The sequence below is a fragment of the Setaria viridis genome, chromosome 4 (assembly GCF_005286985.2).
Source record: "Setaria viridis chromosome 4, Setaria_viridis_v4.0, whole genome shotgun sequence".
NCBI classification, from domain to species: Eukaryota; Viridiplantae; Streptophyta; class Magnoliopsida; order Poales; family Poaceae; genus Setaria; species Setaria viridis.
In genome coordinates, this window is record NC_048266.2 from 14,546,294 (window position 1) to 14,568,845 (window position 22,552).

At 48.2% G+C, this 22,552-nt stretch overlaps 1 protein-coding gene across 1 annotated transcript; it reads left to right on the forward strand.

The window, feature by feature from the left end:
* Positions 1-1,418: 1,418 nt before the first annotated feature.
* LOC117853466 (uncharacterized) lies at positions 1,419-6,766 on the forward strand. Its single transcript, XM_072293422.1, has 2 exons — positions 1,419-1,569; positions 4,632-6,766. Exons 1-2 carry the CDS (start codon positions 1,419-1,421, stop codon positions 6,626-6,628), a joined length of 2,148 nt encoding a protein of 715 aa, XP_072149523.1. The 3' UTR covers positions 6,629-6,766.
* The last annotated feature ends 15,786 nt before the right edge of the window (positions 6,767-22,552 follow it).

Genomic DNA, 22,552 nt, shown 5'->3' on the forward strand with positions numbered 1-22,552 from the left:
ATTTTGAATCATTTCATACATGAATTAAATGATACAACCAACCAAACGCACCCTTAGTGGCTTGCTGTCATGGTACAAGCAGCGTCTAATAATCCAATTATAACATGAGTGCACACAATAAAATAATTTTTGTAAGTGCAGTGCAAATCAAAAGAACAAATATATCTATCTGTCTTTGGTGGCTCAAGAGAGTTTATTTATTGGACTGCCAAGAGGGAAAATGATATTATAACTGGAAAAGAGCATCAAAGGGGATTGTACCGTACACACTTAAAAACAGTGATTGGAAGTTGGAACCCATCCTCTCTTAATTAATCTCTAGACGTAACTGAAACTAGCAAGAAAAAAGAATCATGCATGGTTTATCTCAATATATGTTCGTAAATAGTTTTAACCTTCAGTTTGGTGCTTCATAAACAAATTTCCAGTATTTTTCTACAGTGAAAAAACAATTAGTGAAAATAGATTAACCTATTCTATTCAACGATGCACATATAACCCATTCTGCAAATATACTAATGAATTAATTTAGTATAGAAACATACGCATATCAATACAATATCATAACATCATAATCTAATTTATGATATATTAGTGTTCGAAAAGGACTAGTATAAAAATATTTGAGGGTCAACTTCACCTATGGTATGAGTAGTATACATAAGTAGTATATACAGTATAAGGGTATTATGGTAAAAAAACAAATGCCATCACTATAATATTTTCTTGACACGAGCATAAAGTCTACAACATCATTCCATTTGGAATCACACTTTTTACAACGTAATAATTATTTCTAAATTACCCATAATAATGGATGGTTAGATTTTCTCTATACTATATCTAAGTGGTACTCCATACTATAAAATTAATGAGCTAAATTTATAAATAAATAATAAAATATAGTAAATTGATAGCCCGTGCAAATGCACAGCTTGATGGGCTAGTGCTCTTAGCTTAATTGTGATACACCCAAAGTGTTGTTTCGGTGCTTTCTGCACGTAGCTAATTAAGCTGAGCTAAGTGTGATACGCTTCAGTATATATATTGATCTTTTAACTTCCTGAAATCTTCCTGCTATGCGTCACATCCCTTCCTACAAAACTAACGGTCATGTCCATCTTGCACACTGTAGCTTTCCTAGTGCATTGCGCCAACTTCATGAAGAAAACAAGAACCAAAGAATGTCCTTTACCGTCTGCATCGCTTGCATCGTCGTGTTCAACTGGTTGCCGACGTCGTGGCGATCGACATGCAGATATCTCGTTACTGGCAACACGCACGTTCTTGGTTTCCTCGGTCGATTGTCTGCTCCATCGGCCGCTCCAAAGTACTAGTCCTGCGAGACGGGCCTTTTAAGGACCGGCCGGATCACGAGAGCAATAATCCACCATCAGCTCCAGCCACGCCCGCCCGCAATGGCGTCGCACCGGTCGCTCGTGCGCCTGCTGGTGCTCTGCCTTCTCTGCGTCGCTTCTCTCGCGGCGAAGCGGCGCTATCTCTCCGTCAGCTTGGACGAGCTGCTCAGCTCCAAGGCTCACGTCGACTGCCCTCCCACGAAGAAGTCCGGTACGGATTACGAACCCTGCATCTTCCTGAACAAGTAAAATGTACGGCCGGTTTCTAAACTTGTAATAGGGTGTCATCTAGTCTTTAAACTGTCAAAATACATTTTCAAATCCACAAACTTGTTTCAGGGTGTCATCCGACTCCTTCAACTCTCATAACGCAATTTCAGGTTCCCTAACTTATCCCAAGGTGTCATTCGAGTCCCTAAACTCTAAAAATATATTTTAAGTATTCTCGGCAAGCCTCTGTCCTCCCCAATCAAGCATCAAGCAACACATGCATGATCGTTGGCATAAGGTGGGTTGAGAAGGTAGTGAGAAAGAAGGAAGAACTATCATCAGCATAGGTGACAAGTTTTGAGGTTTGAAAATATATTTTGAGAGTTTAGGGATCTGGATTACACTCAAGGACAAGTTTAGGTAACTAAATATGCATTTTGAGAGTTTCGGGACCCGGATGCCACATTGTGACAAGTTTAGGGATATGCAAATGCATTTTAAGAGTTTAGAGACCTGAATGACACCTCGAGATAAGTTCAGGGACCGGAATGACACCTCGAGACAAGTTCAGAGACCGCACATGCAAATGTATTTTAGGGAACGAATGACATCTTCATTCTAGTTCAGTACTGCGGGAATTGGCAAACTCTAAAGCGTGTAGCACACTAGCAGTATGTCAGCGCTACGCATGACTCCCTACCAAGCCCAGCAGAGAAAAATAAAATAAAATACACCGATGGTCCCTGAACTTGTCTTATTGTATCATCCGGATCCCTAAACTCTCAAAATGCATTTTCACGTTTCCAAACTTGTCCCGTGGTGTCATCTGGTTTCATAAACTCTCAAAAATGTATATTTAGGTCCCCAAACTTGTCATCGGGTTTTCATCGGAGTCCCTAGACTCCGAAAATACATTTTCAAATCTTAAAACTTGTCACATGTTGCTGATGTCAACGCTTCCTCCTCGCTTGTTGCCGTCACAACCACCTTATACTAGTGATCGCACATGTATTGCTTGGTGCTTGATTGGGGATCTTAAATGCACTTTGAGAGTTTAAGGACTCGGATGACACCTGTTGGGGACCTAAAAATATGTTTTAAGAGTCTATGGACCCCGATAGCATCTGAGACAAGTTCATGAACCTGAAAATACATTTTGAGGGTTTAATGACAAGTTCAGAAACCACATGTATATTTTACTCAAAAAAATAGTTCGGTTTTTTGTTTGAGCTGAGGCGAGAAAAGATATTCCAGTCCGACCAAACGCCATAGGGTGAGCAGCTGCGACAGATATCATCCGAGGCTGAGGTGACACGGCTCAATCTCAATCTTTTTGGGTGCGGATCTGAGAATTGAGGTTGAGCCACGCCATAGCATTGGCAGCTTGATGAACCTTACTCTCCCGGTCAAGTAGGACAAGTTTTAAACACCATTGCGGTTGAATGATATAAAAAAACTACACAAGATATCTGATGTATATATTCAAGACTTTAAATAATATCGTTGTAGAGTGAAGATATCACATAATCATACCAACAATTCATATCGAAAACTCTATTTGTATGATATGAAATAATTGGCAGAACATAAAGGAAAAAAATATGTTCATCATGATTTTACATGTTCACCTTTGAACATATTGATTTTAGAGTTACAAATTAAGTAATGTTTATATAGAAATCATGCATGTTTATCTAATATATCATGGTTTATCAATTTATCAGTTCCATATGATGTATGAATTCTATCTAAGAAATCTGCATAATTTATAAGCACTTCTAGAAAAACTTTTACGAACGCTTTGCCATATGGTTTCATAATTCCACGTAGTTTCTACCGAATATATTCCTTGTAAAATATGTTGAACAAGCCACTAAAGGGTCCTTAATTTTGATTATAAATAGTACCCAGCTATATTTACAGAATTTAGGTAAGATTAAGGAATTATGTAAAAAGTCCAATTTGCATCTGTGCATCAACAGCACCTGCCGTCCTGCTCGCCACACACATGTACCTTTCTACATCTTCCATAGGCTAACTGTCGTTGCCGCCAGATTATGCTGGCGCGCCCGCTAAATGCACATGCAATCAACACCGAAAATTTAACCGCCACGATTTTCATTAGCGCCAAAAAATTCAAGACAGCACCGACAGCCCACAGCATTAAAAAACTCAAATAATTACGGCACCAAGATCAGCGTTTTTTTACCACCACACCATCCAGCGCCCAAATTAAATTGAACACAGTATGCTTCCTTTTCCGGCGGCTGAGAGTGGCTGTCAATGTCGTGCCACGAAACAGCTTCCAGACCATCTGAGTATGGTGGTGCCATGAAGGGAGCGCAAGCAGCACCTGACTGCTGTGGAGTAGACAAGGGATTGTAGTCACGAGCTTGGCCAGGGAAGGAGATGCAGGGGCATCGTTGGCACCTGGGTCCTTGGGGTGGGGGGGGGGTTGTGCGAAAGAGCCGTCATTGAAGTCATTGTTGACTTCTTCCTCCAAATCAGAGGCAAAGAAGAAGTCGGCACCCCTACCCACCTTCGAATCTTGAGCAAAATCGACTCCTTCATCAACCACAGCTCTGCGGTTCTGATCGCGGACGTTAACCTAAAAACCATACCGCCCAACTGGTACGCGTCATCAAGTTCATCGTTGCACACCTCCTCGTCGGCTCCCCCAACAGCCCCCTTCCTCCTCGACACCCACCATCCATTGCGGGGTTTCTAGGGATTCCTCCGTGACTGCAGCTACATGGTGGATGCAGCTGTTATTGTGGGCGGATCTTGCGTTGATTTGTTGCAGGGACATAAGGAAGGCCGCGGATCGAGCTCCGATTCTATCTGCAGCAGGGAGTAGAACGGGCATTTGGGTTGACGAATTAGGGTGACGATCAATAATATCTCTTGTCATAATTCTAAATTTTTTTACTGTAATCATTGCACGGATCCTATAATTCAAATTCGTTCATCACCGTTTTCAACAATTTATATGCAACTATCGTCTTAGGTTTGCAGTTTTGAATATAAGTGATAGATAATTTTTCATACATGGCAATTGGGGACACCGCCACCTGACTCTCTCTACTGTATTCGAATGTTGCGCAGTGACAACTTCTGGCAACAAGCTCACGATCCCTGCTAGTTGCGCCATACCAAAATGCTGCGGCGCCGGCGAGTCAACCGGGCGTCACGTTATCAACCACGACATAAACCGGCTGAGCACTCTGCTCCAGAGGTCCTCCGGCTCATCTGCGCCACCATCTGCGCCACCATCTGCGTTGGCAGTCCCCATCCCCAGGACGCCGCTATTTCCATTTCCTCCAGCTCCATCGGCACGCCCCTTCCCCGGGATTCCATTTCCATTTCCTCCAGCTCCGTCGGCGCGCCCCTTCCCCGGGATTCCATTTCCATTTCCTCCAGCTCCGTCGGCGCGCCCCATCCCTGATACTTCATCTGCTCAAGCTCCGCGATCCTTCTTCCCCGGGATTCCACTTGCTCCAGCTCCGTCGGCACGCCCCTTTCCCGGGATTCCATTTCCATTTCCTCCAGCTCCGTCGGCGCGCCCCTTCCCCGGGATTCCATTTCCATTTCCTCCAGCTCCATCGGCGCGCCCCATCCCTGATACTTCATCTGCTCAAGCTCCACGATCCTTCTTCCCCGGGATTCCACTTGCTCCAGCTCCGTCGGCACGCCCCTTTCCCGGGATTCCATTTCCATTTCCTCCAGCTCCGTCGGCGCGCCCCTTCCCCGGGATTCCATTTCCATTTCCTCCAGCTCCGTCGGCAGGCCCCATCCCTGATACTCCATCTGCTCAAGCTCCGCGATCACATCATTTCTTCCCCGGGATTCCACTTGCTCCAGCTCCGTCGGCACGCCCCTTTCCCGGAATTCCGTTTCAATTTCCTCCAGCTCCGTCGGCACGTCCGCCCTTTCCCGGGATTCCATTTCCTCCAATCTCAGTTTCTCCGGTAGCGCCGCCAGCAGAGCCGCCGGCCGTGACGATCCCGGACAGCTCCGGGGCGTACCTCGACACGCTGGAGTTCGTGGTCACCGTCGGCTTTGGAACGCCGGCCCGGGCGTACGCTGTCGTGTTCGACACCGGAAGCGACGTGTCGTGGATCCAGTGCCAACCGTGCTCCGGGCACTGCTACAAGCAGCACGATCCCATCTTCGACCCGGCCAAGTCCTCCACCTACGCCGCCGTCCCCTGCGGCCACCCGGAGTGCAAGGCCGCCGGCGGGCAGTGCGACAGTAACGGCACCTGTACCTACAAGGTCGAGTACGGCGACGGCTCGTCCACCTCCGGGGTCCTATCCCACGAGACACTGTCGCTCACGTCCTCGAGCGCTCTCCACAGCTTCGTGTTCGGCTGCGGCGAGAACAACCTCGGCCCGTTCGGCGACGTCGACGGGCTGATCGGCCTCGGCCGCGGCCAGTTCTCCCTGTCCTCGCAGGCCGCCCCGTCGCTGGGCGCCACCTTCTCGTACTGCCTGCCGTCGCACAACGGCACGCAGGGGTACCTCACCATCGGCTCGACGCCGGTGTCCGACAAGGCCGCATACACGGCGATGGTGCAGAAGCCGGACTACCCGTCCTTCTACTTCGTCGAGCTCGTCTCCATCGACATCGGCGGGTACGTCCTGCCGGTACCGCCAACAGTGTTCACGAGCGCGGGAACGCTTCTCGACTCTGGCACGATCCTCACCTACCTCCCGGAGCAGGCGTACGCCCTGCTCCGGGACCGGTTCAAGTTCACCATGAAGCAGTACAAGCCGGCGCCGCCGACGGACATCCTCGACACCTGCTACGACTTCACGGGCCAGAGGGCGATCTTCATACCGGCCGTCTCGTTCAAGTTCAGCGACGGCGCCGTGTTCGACCTCGACTTCTTCGGGGTCCTGCTGTTCCCGGACGAGGCGACGGCGATCGGGTGCCTCGCGTTCGCGGCGAGGCCTCCGACGATGCCGTTCAACATCGTCGGCAACACGCAGCAGCGGTCGGCCGAGGTGATCTACGATGTCGCTGCGGAGAAGATCGGGTTCGTCCCGGCCAGTTGCTGAGATCGATGGTTGTAGGTTGGAGAAATAAGCGAAGAGCGACGTGTGTTGGATGTATTTTGTTCTGTTCGATATGGTTCCAACTAGAAATAAGATGAACCTTCTGCAAAAATATATTTTTCGCTTTGGGCTGTTCAATAATTCCTGTGCCGTATCGGCCGCGTGTTGAATGCCTGTAGTAGTGGTTCGAGAATACGCCGGTACTGTTCTACATCACAAGTTTTTCATATGGTCAAGGTTTGGTATATGAAGAGACAACACGTGGATACACATGAGCGGTTCCCCTCACAAAAGTTTTAAGTTGTTACGAACTTGATTTTTGCCTTAGGTTTGATTCAGCCGACTACCTTGTACCAAAACGATAATATTTTTTTCATATGACTTTGAAACGAGGCATTCTCTGATGCATTGGAAAACTAAAGACGAAAGTTTTCTTTTGCATCAGGTCCAAGCTCCAGAAGTCTCGCGGATCATTCTGTATCGTCATAACAAGATGTCGCGTCACCAATTTTACGTCGTGTCGGGCCTTAACCACACATCATAACAAGATGTCGCGTCACCAATTTTAGATCGTGTCGGGCCTTGTAACATGTCGGGCCTTAACCACACGTTGCTGGCATCCCCTGTTTGCCCTTAACACTACCTCACCCCTTTTTCATATTAACTCAGTAGTTACCGTATTAGACACACGGGTTTGTTTAGTTATAGTTTTGCAGTGATAAACATATGTAATTGTAGCGTAGCGACAAGTTCTTTTACTAATCCGTGACATCTATTTTTTTCTTCTCGACTGTGGTGATTAGTCATTTTAAGATCGTGTTATTTCACTTTCTTGCTTGTTTTCGTCGATTTGCTTACAGGTAAAATCTTTTTGTCAAGATTAATCAAAATGTGCTTGGTTAATAACCAACAAAACAGCTAACAATTGAAGGGATTTGAATAGTGTCTAAGCGAGAGAAGTGCTGCCTTGGCCGCCCCAGCTGAGCGCACCCCGGGTCCTTACCTGCGCTGGCTTTGCCGAGCACTACGCCGCTCCATGTCAGCCGCTGCGTCACCTGTTTGCATGCTGTTGACACCAATTTTTGACCAAAGTGAACCGAAGAGGATAAGATCCTGACAGCCGATGAAGGAGAGAGAAGGAGCCCAGTGACTATTTCGCATTGACCAAGACTAGCCGCAGGTGACCAGGGTTCCAGAAGCCAATAGAAGACCGGTGGAGGTCCGATCCAGATTGAAATTGACTCCACCCAAAAAGAAAAAACGTGGAGGTGTAAATTTAGTAGTTTTTAATTAGTTGTAACAGTTCACGTCATGATCGACTAGGATTTTAGGTTGCTCCAGGGTATAAATATAAACACATGAGCCTTGTAATGAATAATCATCAATCACTTAATACAACCTTTCGGCGTCACGCCGCCAAAATTCTAGGAGTAGGAGTAGAGTAGTTTTGACAAGTTCTTTCTTGCGTGCACGATTGCATCAGCTTCGATCTCAGGCGACCTTGTAAGTACCGTCACCTGGTCATTACGACCTCTATCAGAACTTTCTAAGTTAAGTCTTATATTATGATATACGGTTGTGTGGCTAGTTATCGAGTTATGTTAGATTGCAAGTATAACTTTATAGGGTTTGTCCAATATTCCGTTTGTCTTTGACATTGCTCACAGTTATCGAGTTGTTTGGTTTTATTAAGTTGCATCGTATTGATCTCTTATTTATATCAAGCGCTCACAGTTATTGAACGGCTTAGATATCGTTAGGTTATCTTCATTGGCTCCTTGACCTTGTTTAAGTGTTCACCAGTTATCTGATCGTATCAGCTGGTTAGATCTTGCATTCTTTTTATTGCTTTACATATGCTAGGTCCGATAGATCTTTACTCCTGCCCCTCGTATTGCTAGCTGTCGGATCCCTAACATCAGAACGCTACTGTTGAGAGCCGATGCATCGCCTGGGTATCATCCATATCTCACAAAAGCGTGATGACATCATCGAGCCGATAAGTGCGCGTATGAGGCCTTGCTGCCGCAAGCTTGTCTGTTAATTTAATGAGCTGAAGTTGATGTCCTCTCATTCGTGTTACCTTGTCTAAGTTCAATGCACTTACCATGACATTAATTAGATTTGTTAGCTTTTTAGCTTGTAAGCGGTAGGCAAGAAGTCCTTGTTTGGTGTGTTCTAATCTCTTAGATTAATAGATTGATATCAATACCCTCTCATTCATGTTACCTTGTCTAAGTTCAATACACTTATCAAGACATTGACTAGCTCTGTTAGTTTATCTAATGCGCTCATGGTGAACAAGGGCTCCTTTATGGCTTCAAAAGCTTTATCTTAGCCCGTCGGCTCATATAGCGGATGGCACATGCCATTAATGCTTCATTTATTTACACCGCATGATTACATTGAATATCTATTTATTGTGGTGTTTATTCCAAGAACGCCTACCCATGAGTTTGAAAGGCTTCACCGCTTATCGGCTCAGGAATTTAATGTTTACCTTGTCAATTTTCAGGTCAAATTGACTAGCACACCTTGCACCACTCGCGAGATCTTCAGGTCCTCCGTGTTGTTCAACGCAAAAGTCTGAAGTCTAGTTTTTGCATCAACACGCTCTTGGCACGCCCAGTGGGACCAACAATCAACAACCGTCATTAGTGCTCGTTGTTGCCTCAACTTCGACCAGATGGCCGGCGAGCCTGTTGATGACCAAGCTGATCCTTAGGCTCCCAAGGTGTCGGTGTTTTAGACCGGCAACCCGCCTAGGGGGTACCCTAGGTGGTCTTTTGTGCGGTAAGGGCCGTCGAGAATCAAGGAGTTAATGGTGATGGAAGAAACACGATTTAGACAGGTTCAGGCCGCTAGATCACATAATACCCTATGTCCTGTGTATTGATTGTATTGAACTCGGGTGAGTTCAGGGAGTTGTTTTTGAGGGGGTCCATGCCCGCCCTTATATACTCGGGAGGGAAGGGTCACCAAGGACAAACAAGCTCACCGAGTTGAGCGTGGTGGAAACCGCACACGTTTCTTCTCGGCAACATGTGGCCGAGTATTCGGCGTCGCAAGAGCAGCCGCTGGCACCGTCTTCTCGCCAAGAACTGGGAAACACGAAGTCAAGACCACAATACATTTCAGACTAACACAGCTAGTCGCGAGAGAAAGCTTACCACTGGCAATCACATTGGACAACAAAGAGCCAATAACAACTACTGGCGACACCTTCTTCGCTACTCCCGCAGGCAATCCCAGGATTGCCTGGTCAGCAGCCGGCAGAGCGTTAGCTGACGGAGCCTGTGCGGTCAGCTCGGGGGCTACTTCAGCATCCGCTGGTGGCACCTCCTCCGGCACCTACTCAACAGACGTGATACCAACGCCCATGTCAGTCACGACTACTTCTCCAGAAGCAGCCTCATCATCACCAATTGCCACATCGACAGCCTTTTGAACACGACAAAGTAATGACAAGATTGCACGATCAAGTCTATCAGCTACAATCGAGTACACGGCTACATACCTTGGCACCATGAGACTTCTCAGGAGTTGCAGCAGACTTAGAAGTAGACATCTTGCGGACTACTCTGCGTTTCTTCACAGGAGGAGAGGGCTCGCCCTCTGACTCCTCAATGATAGTTTCTTCTTCCGACTGCGCCAAGTAGCCAGCAAGAACTCGGGACTGCAAAAAACAAGTTGATATTTAAAACAAATATCGCAAAGGTCAAAAAGTACAAGTCAAGTACAAGGACATACCACTTCTGGCTCATACCAGGCATCGTACTGCCGAAGAGCTGCAGGGATTACTAGTACTCCCTGATAGTTCTTGAAGAACTTGGCCAGCAGCGCCTCCATGTCATCGTCAGATATATCCTCATCGGACATACGCGATGGATCCTTAAAACCTGTGTACTCACTCCCCGAGTGAGTCTGTTTCTGAAGTGGCTGAACTCTTCTCTTCAGAAAACTGGCCGCCACATTAATCCCAGTGAGACCAAGTGCTTTCAATTCGCTAATCTGCTGCAGCAAATGGTCAAGATCTGGGGTATATTCGGGTTCGCTCACCCAGTTCTCTGCATGCTCCGGCGCGTGACCAGTAACCACCGGCAAGCAAGGATCATGGTTCCCAACATAGAACCACCTTTTCTTCCACTCCCCATGGGAGTCAGTCAAATTGTACTCAATATACGTGCCCGAGTTCCTGAGTTGGAACCCGGCGCCTCCAAAGACCTCTGTCCTAACTGCACTAGGCTGAGGTTTACAGCGGAACAATTTCCTAAACAGCTCAAGGCTCGGAGGAACTCCCAAGTAGACTTCGCAAAGGTGTACGAAAATTGACATATGCAGTACACCATTGGGATTCAAGTGAACAAGTTGAAGCTTGTAGTACTCGAGGATACCTCTGAAGAAGTCGGAGGTAGGCACGGCCAATCCTCTCTCTACGAAGTGTGCAAGCATCACTGTCTCGCCAGGGTGTTTCTCGAACTGCCATGCATTTGCAAAAGTAGGGCGCCACTCGAGTACCTCCTTCGTCTGCAGAAGCTTGGCATCGACTAGCGCCTGCATGGCCTCCTCCTTCATCACCGAATGCTGCCACATCGCTCCAGGCGGTGGCGGCGCAGTCTGGTTCGTCGGCCCCACCTTGGGCGCCGGCAGCACCAGCTCCTTCCCCTTCTTGGATTTCACCTTACCCGCCGCTAGAGCCTTGCCTTGGATCTTCTCGGGTTTCTTGCCCATCTTCTTGGTGCGCATACGACGATTTCAACCTTAGCAAAATGCACCCACCCTCGGATCTCTCTCAAAGAACAGCAATGACGGTGGCAGCACTTGGCAATCGCAATGGCGGAGGAAAACAGGAATGGAAAAGTAGGGGAAGAAGAGAAACAGATCTGGCTATAGTGGGGTGTAAACCTAACCGAAAGGGGGCCCTCCAGTTATATCTCCGTCACCTTCGGATTCTAAGCGTCAGTTACGCAACGGGTGGATTTCAAGCAGATTAATTGCTTTAAACACCCAACGGCTACTCTTTTCAATGGGTTGTTGACCACTTCAATGACAAAAATCGCCTAGTGCTCGGGGGCTGCGGGTACCGTACCCGATGGTCAGATTTTTCCTTTTCAGATTTCCGAGGGTAAAATAGTCAAAAAGCAAGATTGACCCTAAGCCTAACTCTTCGACTCAACCTAAGGCTCGGGGGCTACTCCATATGGAGTGTGATTGACATCGCACTACCATATAAAAACTCTCAGAACAAAGGCAACTCAAAGGAACAAAAAGAGTACCTTCCAACCACGCGACAGTACTCGAGCACTTTGGATATTCCAACATCTATGACAAAACTGCTCGGATGGTGCCCACAGTACTCGAGACTGTGGTGCACGATTACAAAGTACTCGGGGGCTTGTCGGGCATGCATCCCAGGCCCACGAGTAGACCCTGGACAACCCACTGTTGGGACATACTCGGATATGATTATGACGGGATAGGCGTATCCCACTCGGACTAGTCAAGTATGTGTATGGAAGAAAACTCAGGCCATAACCGAGTAGAACTCTATACTAGTACTCGACTAGGACTCAAACTTGTAACCCTGCCCTCCCAAGCATATAAGGGTGGGTAGGGACCCCTCCCTAAAGAGAGACAACTCTAGTTCATCCAAGATCAATACAAACTAACACACAGGACGTAGGGTATTACATGATCTAGCGGCCCGAACCTACCTAAATCATGTTCCTTAAGTCACCATTGATTCCTTGATTCTCGACGATCCTTACCGCACAAAAGTTCACCTAAGGTACCCCCTAGGCGGGTTGCCAGTCTAAAACACCGATAGTCAGTTACGTACCGGAGTCATCATCTAGCACGACCTTCTTGTATTGTTGGTGCAAAAGGCAACTTAAGAAAGGCAGGCAGCAAAAGAACCACGAGATGGATAATATAATTAGATTACACTTACATGATGCTCTTTTTCACCCGGAACTTGGGACGAAAGGGTGGTAGCGGCACCAACACATCTTCACTCGGTCTCCCCCCACGGATCTCCACCTTACGCTTCTCCTTGATCCGCTCCGCATTGGTCGCGGTCGTCTCAAGGAGCTCGGCCTTTTTCTTCTTGGAAGCCGGGCTCAATGAGTCGAACTCCTAGTCCACTTCGCTGGTCGATCCGTTAGTGAAGTCAATGCTTGGAGTAGTCTTTTCTTTCCTCCCAACCACCTTCTTCCTCTTAACGCTCGGCTTGTAAGATTTAGAGGCGGGAAGTTTCCTCATGGCCTGTCATGTTCGGTGTCCAACTTGCGCGGAGTCCTCAGTCCCACCACCCTCATTTGGCGCATCCTCGTCTGACCCCGCAATGGAGGAGTCTGACTCCCAATCAAGGGCAGCAGGGGGCTGGTCGGACTTGGTTGTTGGGCGGATCATGGGTCGCTGCTGCTCAGCTCCTCTGAAAAGTGGTGCCAAATAGAAGAACTCAGACTCACAGCTTTGGTCAATCAACATGATTGATCAAAGAAAACGCAAAAGCAAAGCAGGAAAGCCAAAATGATGTAATTAAGATCTTACCGGGTCGGCTAGCCTCTTGAGGGAGTACGCCTTGAGGTAGCACATGTTCTTGATGACACCATCGAAGAACTCGCATACCCAATAGGCAACTTCTTCCTTCATCACCATTCGCTATGCCTCTTGGGTCGGATCGAGCAGCCTCGAGTACTCATACGCCAGGTGAACCCTGTCCTTGATCGGCTGCGTCAGCCTCCAACAAAAGTTGATGCTCACAGCCCCGGTTGTGAGCCCACGACCTCTTAGGTCGGTAATTTCCTTCAACAACCACTTCACCTGAACCATCTCCGTGGAGGTCGGCTAGTTCGACCACTTCGACATTGTCACGGGTGCATATCCAAGGCGGGGTGGCAGCTCGGGCTTCTGATTGGCAATAAGAAACCATTCCTTGTGCCACCCATTGTTTGAGTCCTTGAGCTTCAAATCAAAGTACTCCTGGACCATCTTCGGCCGCAGCGAAAATCCACAACCACCGATCAATCTCGGCTTCCCCTTGGTCGACACAATTTTCAATTGGCAGAGATATTTCCACAGATTGAAATGGGGAGAAATGCCAAGGAAAGTTTTGCAAAGGTGGATAAAAGCTACGATGTCCAAAATAGAGTTAGGGTTAAGATGTAGTAACTCGATCTTGTAGTACTCTAGCAACCCGCGGAAGAAATCTCCCATCGGTATCCCAAATACACACTCAAAAAACGCCATGAAGATGACGACCTCTCTCTTGTCCTTAGTAGGGAAGTCTTGGCTGGCGGTCGCCTTCCACTCTAGCAGCATCTAGGGCCCAAGGAGACCCCGGTTGACTAGGGCTTGGATCCGCTCCTCAGCCATCACGGACTTCACCCAATAGGTGGAAGGGTCCGGTGCCTGCTCCACCGCCATCTCTTCAATCTCTACCCCTCGTGATGCAGATTTGATGTGGGTGGGTCTTTTAGTTTGCATACGGCGGGGACAGGTGGCGTGGAGATAGTGGCTACAACCTTCGGGCAGAGGAGCGGTGGATACGGCTTGCGGATGCGGCGACGTGACCTAGGGCTCTCAGGCGCAGCGGCGATGGCGTTTGTGGCTGTAGCGCTTGAGGGTGAGTGTGGGTAAATGAAAATGGAACCGTGTTTCTTTGGCTTTTGAAGGCATTGACGGTGTAAACCTAGTGCCGGAATCCGAGGATCTCCCGTTATGGTACACGTTATGGATGAAATCCGTCGGTTTTCCATTAAGTTTCACGGCGTGCCTTCGTAGCTTCACTAGTCCTCATGCTTGTGGCCTGGGCACCTATTTCAGGTCGGGATGCCTCTGCGGCTCCACTAGTCCTTGCGCTCAGGGGCTGGGCACCTATTTCAGGATGGCATGCCTCTGCGGCTCCACCAGTCCTTGCGCTCGAGGGCTGGGCGCCTATTTTAGGTTGGCGTGCCCATGTGCCTCCGACAGTCCTCATGCTCAGGGGCTGGGCACCTATTTTCACGTCGGCATGCCTCTACGGCTCTGCCAGTCCTTGCGCTTGGGGGCTGGACGCCTACTTCAGGTCGACGTGCCCCCGTGGCTCCGCCAGTCCTCAAGTTTGGGGGTTGGGCACCTACTTTAGGTCGATGTACCTCCATGGTTCCGCCAGTCGTCATGCTCAAGAGCTGGGCACCTATTTTAGGTCGGCGTGCCTCTGTGGCTCCGCCACTCCTCGCATTTGGGGGCTGGGCACCTCTTTCAGGTTGGCGTGCCTCTGCGGCTCCATCAGTGCTCATGCTTGGGAGCTGGGCACCTATTTCAGGTTGGCGTGCCTCTGTGGCTCTGCCGGTCCTCGCTCTCGGGGGCTGGATACCTATTTCAGGTTGACGTGCCTCTGCGGCTCTGCTGATCCTCGCTCTCGGGGGCTGGATGCCTATTTCAGGTCGACGTGCCTCTGCGGCTCTACCAGACCTTGCACTCGGGGCTGGGCACCTATCTTAGGTAGGCGTGTCTCTGTGGCTCCACCAGACCTTCCACTCGAGGCTGGGTGCCTATCTCAGGTCGGCATGCCTCCGTGGCTCCGCCAGTCCTCGTTCTCGAGGGGCTGGGCGCCAATTTTCAGGTTGGCGTGCCTCTACGGCTCCCCTAGTCCTCGCGCTGGGGGGCTGGGGGCCTATCTTAGGTTGGCGTGCCTCTGTAGCTCGGCTGCCAGTCCTCGCGCTCGGGGACTGGACGCCTATTGTTAGGTCACCATGCCTCCGTGGCTTCGCTAGTCCTTACCCTCGGGGGCTGGGCATTTATCTCAGGTCGGTGTGCCTCTGTGGCTACACCAGTCCTCGCATTCGGGGTCCGGACGCCTATCTCAAGTTGGCGTGCCTCCGTGTCTCCGCGAGTCCTCGCGCTTGGGGGCAAGGCACCTTAAGCCAATCAGGACAACTTCTCAGATGGTCTTGCATCAGAGTCGGCTTGGCGCGATGTGGCGGTGGAAGTTTCCAGCACTGTCCACGACGCAGACCTAGGAGCCAAAAATGAACATCACGCCTTCTTTGAACACGATGATGGGCTTGATGATGACTAGAGCCATCGAGTTTGCTAGTGAATCTTTGGCGAGAGCCCCTACCTGGCATGCCAGCTGTTGGTGTTTAGACCCGATAACCTACTGAGGGGGTACCCGAGGTAGTATTTTGTGCGTGGGGCTCACCGAAGACTAGGAACTCGAAGGTGAACTTGAACACACGATTTAGAAAGGTTCGAGCTGCTCATGCTGCGTAATACCCTACATCCTATGTGTTGGTTGGATTGTAGTGATCGATGATTGTTTGGAGGGGGTTCCTGCCTTACCTTATATTGCCGGGGGCAGGGTTATAGGTCATTTTTTGTACAAAAGTACTAGTCGGATTCAACCTGAGAGTCCTACTCTAATTGCTACGAGTAGTTTCCTAATCCTCGACTAGTCCTTGTCCTCCACGTAGACCACGCTGTCCTGCACCGTAGTCTCCATGTCTGACACGCCTTGGTGTGCAGCCCCGTATGCAGGACTGTCCAAGCCTCCCGGTGGGCCCATAGATGTATGCATCTATGGCCGACAGGGAGGAGCATCCTATTCTATTTCACGAGAATTCTTCTAACATCTGGTAGTCATGGGTACTCAATGAGCTTCAAGTATTATGAGCTTCTAGCCTACAAGTTCTATTCTTTGAGACATGGTTTTTGGTGATGGAAAGAGGTAGCGATGGTGGTCTATTTATAGCAACGTTGCTGATATGCAGTCAAGGCAATACAGGAGGCTCGTGAGGTGTAATGGTAGGAATCTCTTAGCTTTCACGGATCGCCAGGGCAATAGTGTTCTCATGATGTTTGGCCAGGCCTAGACTGGTAAAGAAAATTCATTGCATCAGGTCAAGAAAAGTAAAGATGGCATTGAAAGGTCGCCTTAAAAGGGCAAGGTAACTGCATAGCAGGTTGTAGGCAAATTCAAAAGAAAATTAATTGTTCTTTACAAGGCCCTTCAATGGTCTCTATCGCACGCAGGCGAATCCGCTCGACGTCGGCTATCAATTGAGGATCTTCTTCACCAGATCCAAAGACTTCATTGATGAGCCGATGTTGTTGACGAGCAAATTTGATGGAGTTGGACAGTTTTGTCTTGTTCTCCTGGATAGCGGCGGAATACTCATTAATTTGATTCTTTGTTTCCACGATATTCTGCTCGACCTGATTTAGCTCTTGCATCAATTCATCTCGTTTGGCCACAAGATTATTCAATATCTATTCTATAGCAAGAGAAGAGGCAGCTAGCTCATCGGCTTGTTGTTTAAGCTCTTTGGCCCTCAGCCGATTGGTCTCAAGTTGGGCAGCCGCTTGCTGATAACTTTGCCAATCAGCTATATGCTTCTTGGCTTCCCGACTTGAAAATAGTATGATTCAATAAATGTTGCAGGAGTCAGTGCTGCTGCCAAGTCTTTAGTCAATTGGGCCTTGATTTGTCTATACAACTTTTGGATCGGCTATGCATCTTCTAGCAATACATATGTATTTTGATGAAGTAGTTGTAGAATTGATGCTGATCTTTGATATTTGGCTGATTTTGCACTGGATGACTTGAGCTAGTGTCTTCTTCATCTGCAAATTCTGCTATGCTGAACGAGAAGAGATTTGACAAGGATGGATTGGTGGCCTATGAAAAAGATTGGTTAGATCAAGAATTTAGTATCTTGACAGATGCACAAGATTTACATACCTGTCCAGGAATTTCTTGTTGTTGGGTGTTGTTTTCGGGATTTTCCTCATGGATTGTAATTCTTGATGATTGCATAGCCGTTGGAGGTGTTTCTGGTTGGGTAGTCCTTTCTTTAGCTGATGGTTCTTCGTGCAAATGGGCATGAAATAGAATATATGATTGAAACAGAGGCATAAGGTTTGGGTTGAAATGGATATTACCAAGATGATTTTTTGAATCAGCGATTGCTTTCGGCTTGGCACAGGGTTATCTTTTGGAATTTCTATGCTTAACGGAGGAGTTGATGCTGACGCTGAAGCCGATGTTCCCAATACCAACTAAATAAATTGAGACGTTAGTATGCAAGTGTGGTAATCAGAGTTAGTTGGTGGGGATTATACCTCGGCGACCAGTTTCTTTAGTCGGATGTGGGTTTCTTCTTCTATTCTTGATTGTTGATCTCCTGATGCATCATCAGCTGGAGGAACCTAAGTTTTGGCGGTCAGAGAATTTATCTGTAAAAGAAGAAATGCATAAACAAGGATGGAATAATTAACATACCCCTAAAGCCGATGGAGATCCAACTGGTGACACAAGGGTCTTCTTTTTCTTCTTCCTGCTCAGTTGCTTGGATGGGAGTTTGTGCTTGTCTATTAAAGGACTCTTGGTCAGGTTAGAAACTCGAGGGGCATCAGCTCCCAATATTGGTTTTGTTGTAGGAGGACTATAAGCAATCGGCTTGCCGCTCAGACTCACAAGAGGAGCATTAGCTTCATTTTCTCGAAAAGATAAGGAATGTTATAGCAGATCAAAAGGTAGGAAGGTAAATGAATTAATGTACGAAGAAATCACCTCTCCATCGGATGGTGCATAGTTAGGGAAAAATCTCTTGTAGTAGTGCGCTACTACGTGGTTCATCAGATGACTCTTCCATTCATTCCACCATCGATCAAAGGACTCAGATGATGCTTCAGTACCAGTCCTATTTGGAAAGTTGAATAAGGGCACAGATGACGTCAAGGCAGTCAGACTTTCATATTCTGAACTGAAGGTGACCAGGTCCATTGCCTTTACCTTATTAACAAAAAATAGGCCGATTGGGGCTTGACCAAATCCCATATGATGGGCAAATACTGAAGGATGGTAGAACTCATAAGAGGGCTTATGAGATCAGCGGTTGGCAAAACCAGTCGGAAGGATGCAAGCAGCTATAGCCGATTTGGAAGCTAATGTGAGTAGTTCTGATGAACCAACCTTTGGAAAGATGGGATTCGGCTGATTAGTGAATTCATATGCACACCATATTATGTCATCTTCCTTGAAGCCACAGTAAACAGTTCTGAAGAATTGGCATGTCTCTAGTGCCGATAGAGAGCAGCCTGTGACACTTGATGATGCTTCTCCATAAGATTCACATTGGCGCCAGGATCCTTCTACTTCTTAGGCATAATCAGTAGGGAAGGTGCAGGAAGAAAGATCTATTCCCTAACCTTTGGTGATATAAATAGTAAGACAGAGCTGAACAAACCGCCACGGCCCACCAGTACTGATATTTTCACCAGCTCGCAGCTTGATTGATGTTTGATGCACTAAACGGTATAAAGACCCAAGCAGGAATTTTCCAAGAGGGGGTTTATTATCCTGAGATAAGTGCTCGACGAATACCAACATATTTGCTGTAGGGCCTATAGTGGATCCACAGAAGATGAATTTTTCCAACAACATGTTCGAGAACAGGGTGTGTTCTTCGTCAGTAACTATGCTGGCTACTTTGCTATATGAAGTGATGTAACCAGACCATGTCGGTGTTTTAGACCAGTAACCCGCCTAGGGGGTACCCTAGGTGGTCATTTGTGTAGTAAGGATCGTCAAGAATCAAGGAATCAATGGTGACACAAGGAACACGATTTAGACAGGTTCAGGCCGCTAGATCGCGTAATACCCTACGTCCTGTGTGTTGGTTTGTATTGATGAACTGGAGTTGTTGTTGAGGGGGGGTCCCTACCCGCCCTTATACACACGGGAGGGCAAGGTTACAAGTCTGAGTTCTAGTCGAGTACTATTACAGAGTTCTACTCGGTAAGGCCCGAGTAGTTTTCCATATACATACTTGACTAGTCCGAGTGGGATACGCCTATCCTTTGTTTTTATTGTGTCCGAGTACGCCCCTTAGTAGGCCGTCCAAGGTCTACTCGTGGGCCTGGCGTGCATACTCGACAAGCCCCCGAGTACTTTGTAGTCGTGCGCCACAGTCTTGGGCACTGCGGGCACTATCCGAGTAGTTCGTCGCAGAGGTTGCAGCCTGAAGTGCTCGAGTACTGTTGCGTGGCTGGAAGGTACTCTTCTTGTTCCTTCAAGTTGTTTCTGTTCCGAGAAATTTTTATATGGTAGTGCGATGTCAATCGCACTCCATATGGAGTAGCCCCCGAGCCTTAGGTTGAGTTGAAGAGTCAGGCTTAGGGTCAAACCAGCTTTTTGTCTGTTTTACCCTTGGAAATCTTGAGAAAGAAAAAACTGACCAACGGGTACGGTACCCGTAGCCCCCGAACACTTGGGCGATTTCTGTCATTGAAGTGGTCAGCAGTCCGTTGAAAAGAGTGGCCGTTGAGTGTTTAAGGCGATTAATCTACAATTAATCTGTTTAGAATCCGTCCATTGCGTAACCGACGCGTGGAAACCGGAGCTGGCGGAGATAAAACTGGAAGGCCCCCTTTCGGTAGGATTTATGCAGTACGGTGATCAGATCTGTTTTTCTGCCTCCCCTGTTCTCCTGCTCCATATTTGCGCCACCGCGAGTGCCGCCGCTGCCATTGCCGCCCCTTGAGAGAGATCCGAGGGAGAGTGCCGTTCTAGCTTGAGGTTGAGTTCGTTGAATGCGCACCAAGAAGATGGGCAAGAAACCCGAGAAGATCCAGGGCAAGGCTCCGGCGACGGGCAAGGTGAAATCCAAGAAGGGGAAAGAACTGGTGCTGCCGGCGCCGAAGGTGGGGCCGACGAACCAGACTGCGCCGCCGCCGCCTGGAGCAATGTGGCAACATTCAGTGATGAAGGAGGAAGCTGTGCAAGCACTAGTCGATGCGAAGCTTCTGCAACCGAAGGAAATTCTTGAGTGGCATCCCATATTTCCAAATGCGTGGCAATTTAAGGAACATCCAGGCGAGACAGTGATGCTCGCGCACTTTGTGGAGAGGGGGTTGGCAGTGCCCACCTACGACTGCTTCAGAGGTATTCTCGAGCACTATAAGCTTCAACTCGTGCATTTGAACCCCAATGGTGTACTACATATGCCGATTTTTGTACACCTCTGCGAAGTGTATTTGGGAGTTCCTCCAAGTCTCGAGTTGTTTAGGAAGCTGTTCTGTTGTAAGCCGCAGCCTAGTATCCATAGGACAGAAGTCTTTGGAGGCGCCGGGTTCCAACTCAGGAACTCGGGCGCGTATATTGAGTATAACTTAACTGACTCCCATGGGGAGTGGAAGAAGAGGTGGTTCTACATCAGGAATCATGATCCTCACCTGCCTGTGATGACTGGTCACGCGCCCAAGCATGCAGAAAACTGGGTGAGCGAACCCGAAGACACCCCCGAGCTTGATCACATGATGCAGCAAATCACCGAGTTGAAGGCACTCGGTCTTACTGGATCAATGTGGCTGCCAGCTTTCCGAAGAGAAGAGTCCAGCCGCTTCAGAAACGTGCTCACTCGGGAAGTGAGTATACAGGTCTTAATGATCCATCACATATGTCCGATGAGGATATATCCGATGATGATGTAGAGGCACTGCTGGCCAAGTTCTTCAGGAACTATCAGGGAGTACCAGTAATCCCTGCGGCTCTGCATCAGTATGACGCCTGGTATGAGCCAGAAGTGGTATGTCTTTGCACCTGACTTGTACTTTTTGACTTGTGTGATACTTGTTAATATCGACTTGTTTTTTGTAGTCTCGAGTTCTTGCTGGCTACTTGGCGCAGTCGGAAGAAGGGTCAGAAGCTGTTGCTGAGGAGTGAGAGGACGAACCCTCTCCTCCTGTCAAGAAACGCAGAGTAGTCCGCAAGATGTCTGCGGCTAAGTCTGCTTCAACCCCTAAGAAGTCTCGGGGTACCAAGGTATGTAGTCGTGAACTTATCTGTAGCTGATGAATTTGAACTTGCTATTGTTGTGATGAATTTGTCTTGTTCATAAAGGTTGTTGATACGACGCTTGGTGATGATGAGGCTGCTTCTGAAGAAGTGGCCGTAACCGACCCGGACGTTGATAATGTATCTGTTGATATGGTGCCAGAGAGGGTGCCATCGACAGAGGGTGGAGTAGCCCCCGAGCTACCCACCACGACTCCGCCGGCCGCCGCGCAACCCTAGGGTTGCCCACTGGAGCAGCGGGTGTTGCAAAGGAAGTGTCACCAGTAGTCGCTACTGGTGCCTTGTTGTCCAGCATAATTGCCAGAGGTAACTTTCTATCCCGACTAAAATTTTTATGTTTGAGTTGTATTGTAGTCTTGACTTCTGCTTCGTAGGTCTTGACGAGAAGACAACGCCGTCAGCTGTCCCTGCGGCGTCCAGCACCCGACCACCTATCGCCGAGAAGAAACGTGTGCGATTTCCGCCACGCTCAACCCGGTGAGCTTTCTTGTCTGTTGAATGGCTTTAAGTTGTCTTGAAGTCGTGTAGTGACGTATTTTGATGCAGAGATGCAGAGGAAACTATCCCTGTAGAGATAGGGGTAGAGTCGGATCCCCCGACTACATTATCTGCTCCTTTGAAGGATTTAATTGTTGAGGAGGTACCCAAAGTAGATGTCGGTCGTCTTGGAGCTACTATATCTATGCTTCAAGACATCATCCGTTTGGTGGAAGTTCCCACCGCTGCATCGGGTTCGGGAAGTGCTGCCTTATCAACATCCACTAGCGGATCGTTGTCCGTAGTGGGTGTCGAAAAAACCAAAGAGGCAACTGTTCTAGGTATGTTTCTGTAGTCTTGTTATTGTAGTCGTAGCAGGCAGTTGACTGATGATAAATGTTGTAGGTGCCACTTTGGGTATGACTCCTCATCTTGCGGAGAGTACTCAAAGACCAGTGCTCAGCCTGCCATCTGACTTGGAGTTCCAGAGGGCCGTCTATGTTTTCCGAAGCTTCCAGGTGGATTTCCTTTGAGTTGTCACATAGACCGAGTAGTTGTGTGGCTTTTAACTGACCATAGTACCTTGCATACTCGGACCTTTTCAGGAA